We start from the raw sequence: 12,383 nt of genomic DNA, 5'->3' as shown, positions 1-12,383 counted from the left end.
AAATCAGGATACGACAAAATACGTTAAAATTTTATTCTACTTATATAACATGGTCGTGTAACTATAGTAGCCTATTTGATAAAGCCATAATGCCGTTTTGCATTCCAAAATTACCAAAAAGTAATCGATCATAGGCCTATACAGTAGGTTGAACAAAACTGAAATTACACTGCCAGTAATATGTTATTAAAGTGAAGTGGTTGAAAACTGATTGAAACCAATGCTTCTTTATTGTCCTGTCAACACTCGTCCACCGTCTACATTCAAGCAAACTCCTGTAATCATTTTTGCAGCATCTGAAGATAGGAAGCAGACTGCATCAGCTACCTCATCTGCTTCAACATTTCTTTTTCCAAGAGGATGCAATGGACCTTGTTGGAGAAACATTTCTCTCCCTTCTTTTTCATTGCACGAGTCTCTGTATAGATTTGTACGCACAAAGCCTGGATTAACTGCATTGACTCGAATTTCTTTCGGTGCAAGTTCCAAAGCTGCTGTTTTAGTGAAGTGGTCAAGGCCAGCTTTGAAGATGACATACGCCGAAATAAAAAGAAGGAGAACCTGACTCCCAATGCTTGAAACATTTACCACGTTCCCTTTAGATTTCTCAAGATGCGGGATGCACATTTGAGTAAGAAAAAAGGGAGCTCTTAGGTTAACTTTGAAAATAGCATCAAAGTCTTCAAATTTTGTGTTTTCTACTGTCGCTGTAGCAATTATTCCAGCATTATTGACAAGCACATCCAGTTTATCATAAAAGTTCATCGTGTCTTTTACAACCTTTTCTATTCCTTCTTTTTCACTAAGATCAGCAATAATCTCAATGACGTTTTTAGCTCCAAGATCTTTACATTCTTGAGCCACTTTAGAAATATCATAGACTTTACATACGTAGACGGGAAACTTAGCTTTTTTCGTGCTTCATCTCCGTTCCAATCACGCTTCAGTGGTCCTAACTGACTTCCCTCAGAACTCTATGCTCAGAAGGTTGCGAGATTGCCGCATTTGCCGGCAGCATATTAAAAAGAACTCTATTGCAGAAAATTAGCGGTTGGTTTGATGGAATGATGCTTGTGTACGGTAATTGAGATGTCCAGTGAGACCTTATATTATTATTATCATATTATAGACCTAGCTAACAGTTGCATTATAAGCATTTCAGCAAGGTAGGTAGGCCCAGATCAAGTTGCGGTACTTAGTGGTATAACATTATGTCATTCCATGGCTCCAAGTTTCTGTTGTGTTCCTGGATGTTCTACCAGGTATAAGAAGGTACACTATGTTTACATTAAGCAAGTGAAAAGTTTAAAGTTTTTGAAGAAAGAGACTGATGAATATCAACATCAAGAATTGCTTAATCGTTTGGTATTATCATATCGAAATCCAAATGCAAAAGAAGATAACATAAAGTCTCAAATTCATCGTGGGCAATGTGGAATTTGCGAGAAGCATTTCAAAACTTGTGATTTCATCTTGAGTAAGTTCTGTTGAATTTCATCATTGATTGCTGGCATCAGTTGAAAAATTGGTAGGTTTACAGACAGTAGGCCTATCGGTATGTTTAATATTCATATTGCGTTAGGTGACTTAGGCCTGTACCAGTATATGGTTGTTACTAATGTCCAATATGTTGCTCTGCAACATTAACAGTCTTAATCAACTTTATTAAAGGTACCGGTAAGCTAGGCCTACTTAGTACTGGGAGGGTAGCATGATGATGCAGTGTAGACTTGAGCAGCGACTGCCTTGAATTGTATCACATAATATGTTGCATACAGCAATCTTACTTTTTTAGGTTTGAAGTGTTGTCTTTACTTATTTCTTTTAGCACCAAATGGAAAGAAACGTATCAAAGTAGGAGCAATTCCTACGGAGTGTTTGCCAGAAAAATCTGTGCCAAAACGGAATACACAGCCAAGACGAGAAATAGTAAAACATCCTTTACCAACACCAGTAGTGCATCACGATTTCAACAGCATTTGTGCATCTGTTAAAAAACAATGTTGGGAAAGATCTTTATCTGACTGGAACTTTACAGTCTCTGATTCCCAAGTAAGCAAAATATTTTTATCATAATGGAGATTGAGTGTGTGTTGTGATATGATGTTAAATAAATTATGTATACCTACCACGACTAATTAACTTTCATAGTTTCTTCATGAGCAATTTTGTACAACTTACTGATTAGGTTAGTTTGTAAATTTAGCTCATTGTTTGATCTCTTGTTATGAGTAAATCAAAGTTTGTGATCTACTTCGTCATTTTGTTATCTTGCGTCGATTGTGTGCACCATATCATGTTAAGATGTTTAGGGTATCAGTTGCTTTATTTTACACTTGTAGATATAGAAATATGCTAAATTAGGCAAACTGAATTGTCCAAATATGTTTCAGCAATTGATACGTTCTTAGAGTTTTGACCATGGTAAATGTTGTTTGAATGTAGGCTACTGTGTATGCACATGGATTGGCATATACGTTAAATGCAGTACTACTATAGTTGGAGTTTGTGGTAAAAAAAGATAACCAAAAACTTAGGGGAAAAGATATGTTCAAACCTTTATTTTACCAACAATTTTTTTAAAGTTAGTCTTTCAGCCAGCATTAACTTTAATGCAACTTTATTTTAGATTGTTGCTCGCTATAAAACTGATGTTTCTTCCATATTGGAATTAGTTATTACAGACAATTTTTCATACAAGTTGTTTTATCATGGATTTAAATGTTCGATTGCTGCAGTTGACATGCCAGATATCCGCACTTGCACAATCAAGACTTTTTTACAAAGAGTGTTATCTCTTCTTTCTCACTTATGTTCAGGTTTGTTTGCTGCGATACTGTACAAATTACTAATTGTGTTTTTATTCAATGTGTATCATTTCTCAAGGTTGTTAATGAAAATTACTTTGTAGTTTACAGTTCTTACCTTGTCTGTGTTTGCATGGAGGGTCACCACAGTTGCATTACTATGGCGTTTTTATGACATTGTTAGGCCTATGTGAAATTGCAGAAAGGCTTGAGTATTTACCGGTTGTAAGCATAATGTGAGCCTAAAATTCTAGACCAGCTAAGCGTAAGCGAACCTAACCTAGCTAAATTAATATATATACTTGTAAATGTACTGCTGAAGTTACTTTTTTTTTTTGGAAGGATTTTCTTTCAGCTTCAAAAATGCTATTCGCCATGTGATTTCAACTCGAGAGTGTGATGATTCTTTACTTCAAACTGATGTTTACCGTTCACCTTCATGTCCTGTCATCATTGTGGGTTCTGATGGTGATATTTGCAAACATTGCAAATTTTGCATTTTGATGAATGCAAAATTGCAACGTCAAAGAGAAGCTTATAATTTTCAAATTGGCAAGTTACCTTTACAAAAATTTTCCACACGGGCAACAAAGAGTTGACTTCAGCAGACAGCTAGGAAACAAAAATCAGAGTGAGTTTAGTTTGTGCGATGATTTTGCTCTACTTTTTAAAGTATTAACAGCATAACATCTTTGTAAAACGAATATACATGTTTAGAATTGCAAGAATAAAACAAAAGTTATCCAGAAAGGAAGATATTGTTGCATGTTGCATGTCAGCCCCGATAGCTCAATTGGTTAGCGCGTCACTTCTGGAACGAAGAAGCTTCAAGATCAAGCGGCGCTGGTTCGACTCTCGGGGTGTGCGCTTGAGCAACGCACGTTAAGGACTGCTCTCCATTCAGCGGCATCTAATGGATGGAATAGTTCCCCGGCAAGAAGACTTCAACAATCGGAAACTTCACTCTGTCAATCTCGGTGACCGGGCCTGCGTCAGTTATTCAAAGCCTCTACAAGTATGCGAAACTGCCAGGATTAAGCTCTGCAAGAAGCTTTCCCAGTCCGAGGATAAAAATTCAATCAATCAATCAATCAATCAATCATTGGATTCTCCAATTGCTTCAGATATTCATCAGCTTATGGAACGAAATTCTGACTCGTTTTATTCCCTGTTTTATTGGGAACAATTGAAAATGCAAAAACAACATAAAAACGGACTACGATTTCATCCAGATATCATCAGGTAATTGTTAACACTTCACCAATAGTGCAAACGAAGCAATTAAATTATAAATTAAACATTCTTAACATACATGATGCATGAAATAAAACTGGAAATTGAGTTACCCGGTTCAGTTTTCAAGGTTACTTTAATAACCCAGCTTCACTCACTATCTATAACTCTACTTACAAAGTTGAAAAATTCTTTGCTGAACGTATAACAATTAACAAACCTCAGGTTGATTAACCAGATATGCATGGTTAATGAAAAATGTAGTTTGCAGGTGATAAAATTTTACGCTTTTTGAATGTGTTGCTTTTTTCTTTTTTTAGATTTGCTTTAAATTTAGCAATGAAAAGCGCTTCTTGTTATGATGAATTAAGACGAATTTTGATTTTACCTTCACGTCGCACTTTGATTGATTACCGGTAAGTATTAACGGAGCTAGATGATGTAAAAAGATATAAATAGAGTATATGGTACTGCAGTTACTTTCTTGTTTTTTCCTGTTCAAATGATATCGAAATTTTTGAATTTTTTATTTTGAATGCAAGCTTGTGGAAAGATCGAAATCGGTACTGTGTATAACGTTTTCTTTGTTTTTAAAGAAATGCTGAAAAACCAGCTACCGGTTGGACTTGTAAAACCGCGGAGTTCATTCGCTCTTACGTGCTCAAAGCTGAGGACAAAGAAAAATGTGTATATCTCACTCTCGAAGAAATGAGCGGTAAGTGGCGATTTTTTTGATTTATCTTATGGAAGAAATATGATACTGTGTTGTTTGGGTGAACTACTTTGTATCTAATATCAGTGCATTATATGTTTTTACAGTTAAACAAGATTTGGTGTACGCTGCTTGTACGGGCACGCTTGTGGGGTTTACTGACCTTGGAAACCGATCGAATCCTAAACAAGGTGAGATTGCAACACATGCCCTTACAGTGTATGTGAAATCGTTTAGTGGAAATCCCGGTCTAAAGTTCCCTCTTTTGTACTTTGCTTCGAGCACTGTGACTGGATTCCAGCTTGCATCGATTATGTGGGAATGCATCGGTCTATTGGAAACACATGGATTGCAGGTTTGCGTCATTTGTTTTGTTTTTTTAATTTATATCTCCAAAACCAGGCATCGTTTCCTTTCCACTTAGGCTACATCATTTATTTACAATAGCTAATGATAAACCTCGCTTTTAGCCCTTATTATTACTTCGATTTGGTGGTGCGATATTCTTTCTTGTTGTGTGACATACTCAGTTAATAATAAAAAATCGCAAAGGAATTTTAAATTGCTGTTGCACGATGAGTGATATTACCTTTGTTGAAAAACTGGTGCTGTAGTGTAGCAGGTTTGCAATTTTTTGCAAAATCTGCTATGTGCAGGCACAGTATCTGTTAAGCGTCTATTTGGATCTTTTACTGTAGGTGCTTGCGATTGTGGCTGATGGTCTTGCTGCAAACCGAACCATGTTCAAACTCATGAGTTCCGATTGTGATTCGCTTCATCAAGCTATTAACTGGTTTTCTCCTGAAATGGATCGTAAGATCTACCTTATTCCCGATCCTCCGCATCTCTTGAAAACTACGAGAAACTGCCTGTTTTCTAGCAGCAGTAAACGTGAGAAGCCTCCGAGATTAATTCACAGGAACGGAAAGTTCCTTTTGTGGGAACACTTTGCATTAATAGAATCTGAAAATGTAAGTCCATTTATTTTTTTGTTGTTGCTATTGAGTGATATATGACCATGCTACAGCTAATGTGTTTGTGCAGACTGGTGAGACGGGCTGATTTTTATGGGAGGTTAATTTCCTATTGCAATGATTAGTCGAATATTTTTGAGTGTTGTAGTCTCATTATTTGCCCTCGCGGTGGGTACTTTTTCATTACAGCCGATATGAGACAAGAGTTTTCTTTCTGTTGTTTATACCAGTCTTGCGATGGCTGAATCTGCAGTTAGTGATTTTTTTTTTTGTAACCATACTGGTTCATATGGCACAATGGCAATACTCTCTCATACGGAAACGTATATTTGATTTCAGAAAGGCGAATTAGCTCGAAATCGCTTGTCAGCCCGCCACATTCAATTGACAAGCTATTCCAAAATGAATGTGAAGTTGGCAGCTCAAACATTATCTGCTTCTGTTGCTACGGCCATGAAGAACTTTTTTCCAATTGAAAAAAGGGAAGAAATGAAAGAGACTGCAGATTTTGTTTCAATGATGGACTCGTGGTTCGACTGCATGAATACTCGACCAGGCAAGGGGAAAAGAAGTATTCGAGTTTACAGGTATTTTCTATTTTCATCGCCATTGTCAAATGTATTGTACAGATTTTAGGTGTGTGTGAGATAGAGAGGAAGACACCTAGCTATAACCAAGTCATATGATTTATTGTGTAGGTTTTGCGGACGGTCGCTGGTAAGGCAGTTTTCAAAAATTTTCTAACGCAGTTTGCAAATTTTGTAAAAACAACAAGCTGGTATGCTGGCGATTCCGACAAGAATTGAAACACAATTTTTCCGATAATGCTTTCTTCAGCTCCCGTTCACCGATACCGCTAACAGACGTCCAGCATACTCCGTATTCACAGTTTTCAATTTTTTCAGCGATATCCATGATGACAGTCTTAGTTGGTTGGAAAACATCTTCATTCCGCGATTAGAGCAGTGGAGAGAAGCTAACATGCAGAAGTTTGGAAGAAGCTCGTTAGAAAAATCTTTTTTATCAAAACAAACGTTTGATGGCTTACGCTTGGCCACAAAGAGCATGGTCGAGCTTGTCCGTTGTCTCCTGCGTCGTGGTTTTGGGTGCGTAGCAACAAGGCGAATATCTCAAGACAGCCTCGAAGCCTACTTTGGTCACCAAAGAGCGTTGGGGAGAAGGCACCAAAATCCCAATATTCATGAGTTTGGATACCGAAACAACACCATTGTGTTAAAGCGCGAATTACATCACGGTTGTGCAGTTGGTCAACCTATCAAGAAACGCCGGAAAGAGTAGTGGTCCATTTATAAATTTGCTTGTGACTGCCTAGTGTTTTATGATAATGTTAATGTTGAGTTTCTGCGAATGAATTATTATTGATTGATATTCTTTTTGAAAAAAAAACTACAACAAATAACTGGAAATACTTGTATCCAATAAGCGAAAAGAAAGCAATTCGTCCTCTACTTTAGTGTAAGGTCATAAGAGAAATAACACATGACTTAAAAAGGCAAGCCGAATAACAGATGAAATACAACAATCACAGCCAGCAAATAAGAATACGGCACAGAACACAAATAGAAAAAAAACGAATCACTTACGGTACAGAGTTCAATAGCAAGCTACAGCTTTTTTAAAGAGTTGCGAAGAGACTTACTGAAATACAACAATCACAGCCAGCAAATAAGAATACGGCACAGAACACAAATAGAAAAAAACGAATCACTTACGGTACAGAGTTCAATAGCAAGTTACAGCTTTTTCAAAGAGTTGCGAAGAGACTTACTGTTCTTTGCTGTGGCATTTTCTGCTAATGACTTAGCAAAACGATGGCCCCTAATTTTAAAAAATAAGCGAGCAATTCTATGGACGCACGAGACGCATGGCCTGGTATCTTCAAGATCCATATGTACACACATTTGTTGTATATGTGCTTGGACATGTGGCGATGCCAGACACTCGTTCATAATATTTAAATCGATACCAGCGAACGACTTGCTCTTTCGAAAGGCTTTTTCCAAAGCAATCAATATGCGAAGAAGGAGGTCCGTTATTTCGAGCAGTGAAGAATCCGAACTTTTTTTAACGCACCTTTGCAAAACAGATTTTTCTGTTTCCTTGTTCCAAGATTTGCGTAGCAGATTTTTTATTATATAACCTCCAATATACTTCACTGTTTTTTTATCCTTGTCACTGATAACAATGTCTGATGTCTGAAGATTGCTGGCAGCAGCTTCATTCTTCCGTTCGCAAAAAATTATTGGAATGGCATCTAAACATTTTAGGAGCTCGCCTATCGAAAGACCAGTTTCGCAGGACAACCGCTTAGCATCTTGAGAAAATAGCCGTATCAAACGCCCTTCATCACGACTTTTCAAAAACTCTGAAAAAGAAAGCACAATCATCTCAATGTTAGCTATATCTGTAAAACAGGAATACATTTTACTTTATCAAAAATCAGCCGACTAAAAGCCTTACTCTTTCCGCTCTTACAAAAAGTAACAATATTTCTTTTATCATACACATTGCACACTCTCTAAGGGGGCTGAACTGAATTAAAATCTCGGTAGTAGGACTATTTGACAAGATCAAACTTCAAATGAAATCGGAAACTTGAATGTGGAAACTCCCAAGCAGGTCTGGATCAAATGGTCCTATGCATAACGCCTCCGCCGTTTTCCTGTAAATGGAGGATAAAGATGAAGAATTAAAAAAAAACATGCAACATTCTTCACTAGTTGGTTGTTCTTAAATCGATTGTTGTCATAAAATTAGCCTACAACTTACCGTCGTAAATGGAAGTCATGACTTCAACAGCTTTTGGAGTAATGTCGGAAGACTTCTTTGCCAATCCTGCTGCAACTGCTAGACACGATCCACGTTGAATTACAGCATTTCCGACAAAGCATTCGAGTGGTATCTGGTTGGTGTATACCGATGTATTAAGACTTAAACTTAAAGCTTTGTAATCAAAGTCACAACAAACTATCTCATAACTTTTGAATTATGAAGCTTACGGGCGGAAGTCGGTATGAGCGGCAAAAGTCTGGGTCGCAGACCTTTACACAGCTCCAAACCTATGAATCCCTGGCTCCAAAATAGGCAGTTGTAAAGTGAACCACAACAAACAGTCTCTGTTGAAGTAAATTAACATGTTAAACCATAGATTTTAGACAGACTATATCAACGACAGAGCTGAAGTATTACCAGTAAAAGTTCCGCTGAAATATTTTACTGTCCAAAGCACGGTCTCCATTCAAAGTCCCTATATTACTATATTATATTATTAATATAGAGACTGTGCTCCATTATTACCTCCACGTGTATTTCCCAATCTTCATCCGAAAGGAACAGGTTATCACCAGACACTGCCATTGCTATTCCTGTATAAGCATGAAGCTTTCGCTTCCAGAAGCTTGAAATTGTAAGAAAGTGTCATTTTCTGTTTTGCCAATGGAAAGCCAGTTAGATTCAGTCATGCGTGGCAAGGCAGACACATGATTTTAACGTCGCTTTGGTTTGTTGCATTAAAATCGCTTTTTTCTTTTTTCGCAGTTTCCCGTCTACGTATGTAAAGTCTATGGAAAGATTTTCTTTATTTCTTCCAGTTAAGCTCAAAGCTGCTCCTTTTTTGGCAAATGCTCTAGCTATTGCGGCTCCAATGCCGATTGAAGCGCCAGTGATCAACACTGTTGAACAATCATTTTCAGCCATGACCTTTTAAGTAGCGTAATGAATAGAGATCTTCAAAATCTAACAAAATAAAGAAAATTGATTAAATATTTTCTGTTTGCATGCAGTGGATTAATAGAGGCATTATGAGTTTCCAGGCAGCCGATATATATATCATTTAAAGCTATCCAAATGTAGATTAGACTCTACAATTCGCAAAACCGTACAAACTTATTTCGTACTAACTGCTCTTTGTGCCATGTTTTGAAAAGATAGCCTGCGCAAAAAAACATGCAGCAAACCAGAAAAAATATATTTAGACTATCAAAGATTTCATCTTGATAGTGAAACCAGGAAATGGTTTAAAACAATCAAGAGGATATACTTATACAAGATGTACCTTGTAATTAAAGTATCCTGTGATGCATTTACTATTTGGCACAATATTTGATAAATTTGTGATAGCCTGCAAATTCATGTTCAGGCCACAATTGTTTCTATGGGTGCAGATTTGACTAGCTCCACATTATAAGGCTACTGTTGTTTCTAAGCTTGCTTTAGAATTTGACTAAAACTGCTGGCTTAAATCTCTATACTGAACGGTCCTGCGTCTTGAAATGGTTTTCTTTATCGAATTGCCATATTTAATTTGTTAAAAATATATTACTAACTTCCCTACCCTACGCTAATGGGTAGTTAAGATGGATATTGGATACAATAAATAAGAAATTCTTTCCTCTAACTTTTAACCAGACTTCATTAAGCTAATGGTCTGGCTAAATGGTAACACAGCTGTGAATAGATTCATGTAATCAATCTTTTTAAGATGCTGTCGTTAGAATGAATCTCCTTTTCAAACTACCTTCGAGTTAATTAAATTTGTCTTGCTAGCATTGCTCTTGGCATTGATCGAATACTTTTTAGTACCGGCATTAGATCAACGTTGTTTATTGTATAAACAGCTTATGCAGAGCGGATTGCATGGAAAAATACAGTAAAAATACGGCACTACACCTAACAAAAAAAGGTTTTGAAAGAAAGCTTATTTACATCCTATGACTCTCCAGACAGCAAAATCCATCCTTTTTACAACGTCTGCAGACATTGAATCAATCTAAAAACGACAAATTTTGTTGTCTGGGACAGAGTTTTCGATCCACACCCTCCCTCCCCCCAAGTACCTCTACTCTCCAGTCTGGCCCGTAACGCTGGTGGACTTTCCTTCAACGGGTGCATCGCCACACCAAAATCACGTCGCTTCTCGAAGACTTTGACCTGGCTATGTTTATAGTGTTCTTCTTACTATGTCAAACATCTGCACCCGTGCGTTATCGAAGCAAAAAAAGCAGTTGAGCAACTTGAGTAGAATAGGCGGCAACAACGAAAAGTATAAACTATTAATCACAATTCTAACGTTGCTATTACGTTCAAGCTCATATTCCCCCAGACAGCAAATCAATATTTTTTTTATATTGATTCAACGTCTGCAGACTTAAATGGTTGGTTTGGTGTTTGGGTTGCTACACACTTAGCTAGGACACGATAAAACAACTCTATCCATGGCAAACATGACGGGATTATGTGAGCAGAAAAGCAAACATGAAGATATTGACTTCGATCGACGAATGCTTGAGCAACGTACCGCATACCCTTTCGATGACATGTATTTAATAGCAAAGTTAGATAGCTGATTACAAAATTATAGTTTGCTCACTTTGCTGGTAATTCATTACGAGCTCGTGTCAACAGCTTTACCTCGCTGCAACACCCACAACGAAAAACTGATAAACTGCACGTTTGCAAAAGTTAATATTTGCATTGTTTCGACGCCATCAGACGTTGAATTATCAAAATGCTCCTATTCGTTGATTTGGGTGCCTTATTCACACATGCTTTGAAAGTTCAGGTGTAGCCAACGAGGATGTACTTTCAACAGAGTTCGCTCATTCATTTGTTTCACAAAGCTACCAATACAGTTGGCGACCGTACTTTTGTTTGATTCAATTTCAGATTTATTGTAGAAAGATAGTGCTGCACCTGCAGATCAAAGAATGAAAGCTATATTGTATAGAGTGGTTTTTAGCAGTGTTGGATTAATTATGATCAGAACCAGAGGCAATTATTTACGGTGCAAGTTTTTGTGTGATCAAAATTTTTTAAGTTTGTTTAACTGTAATCTTCTTACTATGTTTATATATTTTGTTGTCGGCAGCAGTGGCCGAGTGGATAGCGCGTTGGGCTCGCAGTCGAGAGCCTGCATGTTCGACTCCAGCCACCCGCACTTGCTGTTGTTTCTCTGGGCAAGAAACTTTACGATAATTGCCTCTACCCAGTGATCGATTTCGAGTAATGGGTAGTACCAAATTTAAGTCATAAGTAGAGTAGACAACCGGAAACAGACATTGCAGTCGGCTGCAGCGTGGGTCAGGTGCACGTCGGAAGGCGTACACCGATGCATAGCGCTCAAGTCCGCTTTCCCGCAATGCAGGATAAAGATATGACAAACAAACAAACAAACATTTACACAACAGAATTAATTTCTTTTGCACGATATCGTTGCTACCGTACAGATTTTATGCAATGCTGATCGAACGCAATGTGAGTAGCATTCAACTATGTGTTAAATCGAAGATTTACTAACGGGTAGGTTAAATAATTGCGATTAGTTATTTTTCTACTGGTAATTGTACTTTAATTGAAGTCTTGTAACTGTTAAATTGGTAAAAGTATTTTGGAAAACATATTGAAGAAACCTTTTTTTGCCTATTCTTGTTATAATCTTGCAAGTTTCGAAGCTAAACCCCACTACAATGACTACCTGGGTAGAACAATCTGATCAAAGTAGGTCTACTCGACTGTGAAAATGTTTTTGAGAATGACTCTTGATACACACTGAAAAATCCTGTTGGTGTTTTAACTCTGCAAATGATATATTGCTTCGTTATTGAAGCCACTGTGATAATTTTGCCAATTGAGCCTACA

The 12,383-nt window shown here is 37.3% G+C and overlaps 2 protein-coding genes and 1 pseudogene across 3 annotated transcripts; 1 reads left to right on the top strand and 2 right to left on the bottom strand.

Annotated features, from left to right (window-relative positions):
• Positions 1-228: 228 nt before the first annotated feature.
• Positions 229-9,443, bottom strand: LOC145771095 (3-oxoacyl-[acyl-carrier-protein] reductase FabG pseudogene; annotated as a pseudogene).
• On the top strand, positions 1,222-5,450 carry LOC145770121 (uncharacterized). Its single transcript, XM_082581706.1, has 9 exons — positions 1,222-1,477; positions 1,829-2,052; positions 2,630-2,819; positions 3,150-3,275; positions 3,932-4,049; positions 4,361-4,456; positions 4,637-4,755; positions 4,860-5,107; positions 5,409-5,450. Exons 1-9 carry the CDS (start codon positions 1,222-1,224, stop codon positions 5,448-5,450), a joined length of 1,419 nt encoding a protein of 472 aa, XP_082437832.1.
• Positions 6,989-9,274, bottom strand: LOC145770329 (uncharacterized). 2 transcript variants are annotated; one of them, XM_082581929.1, is made up of 3 exons: positions 9,045-9,274; positions 8,517-8,649; positions 6,989-8,112 (listed from the first exon to the last, which is right to left on the bottom strand). In XM_082581929.1, the coding sequence occupies exons 1-3, from the start codon at positions 9,102-9,104 to the stop codon at positions 7,481-7,483; spliced, it is 825 nt and encodes a 274-aa protein (XP_082438055.1). In that variant the 5' UTR covers positions 9,105-9,274; the 3' UTR covers positions 6,989-7,480. The 2 variants fall into 2 exon arrangements, with proteins under 2 accessions (XP_082438055.1, XP_082438056.1); XM_082581930.1 differs by having other exon boundaries at positions 8,006-8,409.
• Positions 9,444-12,383: the final 2,940 nt, after the last annotated feature.

Source organism: Aplidium turbinatum, chromosome 5 (genome assembly GCF_918807975.1).
Source record: "Aplidium turbinatum chromosome 5, kaAplTurb1.1, whole genome shotgun sequence".
Classification (NCBI taxonomy): Eukaryota; Metazoa; Chordata; class Ascidiacea; order Aplousobranchia; family Polyclinidae; genus Aplidium; species Aplidium turbinatum.
This window is presented reverse-complemented; position numbering and strand designations above follow the sequence as displayed.

Excerpts from the sequence above, each read along its gene's own strand:
- LOC145770121 (XM_082581706.1), top strand. The coding sequence starts at position 1,222 with ATGGCTCCAAGTTTCTGTTGTGTTCCTGGATGTTCTACCAGGTATAAG. Across the intron at positions 1,478-1,828 it reads AACTTGTGATTTCATCTTGA|CACCAAATGGAAAGAAACGT; the intron begins GTAAGTTCTGTT and ends TATTTCTTTTAG. Across the intron at positions 3,276-3,931 it reads CATCATTGTGGGTTCTGATG|ATATTCATCAGCTTATGGAA; the intron begins GTGATATTTGCA and ends CAATTGCTTCAG.
- LOC145770329 (XM_082581929.1), bottom strand. The coding sequence starts at position 9,104 with ATGGCAGTGTCTGGTGATAACCTGTTCCTTTCGGATGAAGATTGGGAA. Across the intron at positions 8,650-9,044 it reads ATTGGGAAATACACGTGGAG|ATACCACTCGAATGCTTTGT; the intron begins GTAATAATGGAG and ends TACACCAACCAG. Across the intron at positions 8,113-8,516 it reads CATGACTTCCATTTACGACG|AGTTTTTGAAAAGTCGTGAT; the intron begins GTAAGTTGTAGG and ends TTTCTTTTTCAG.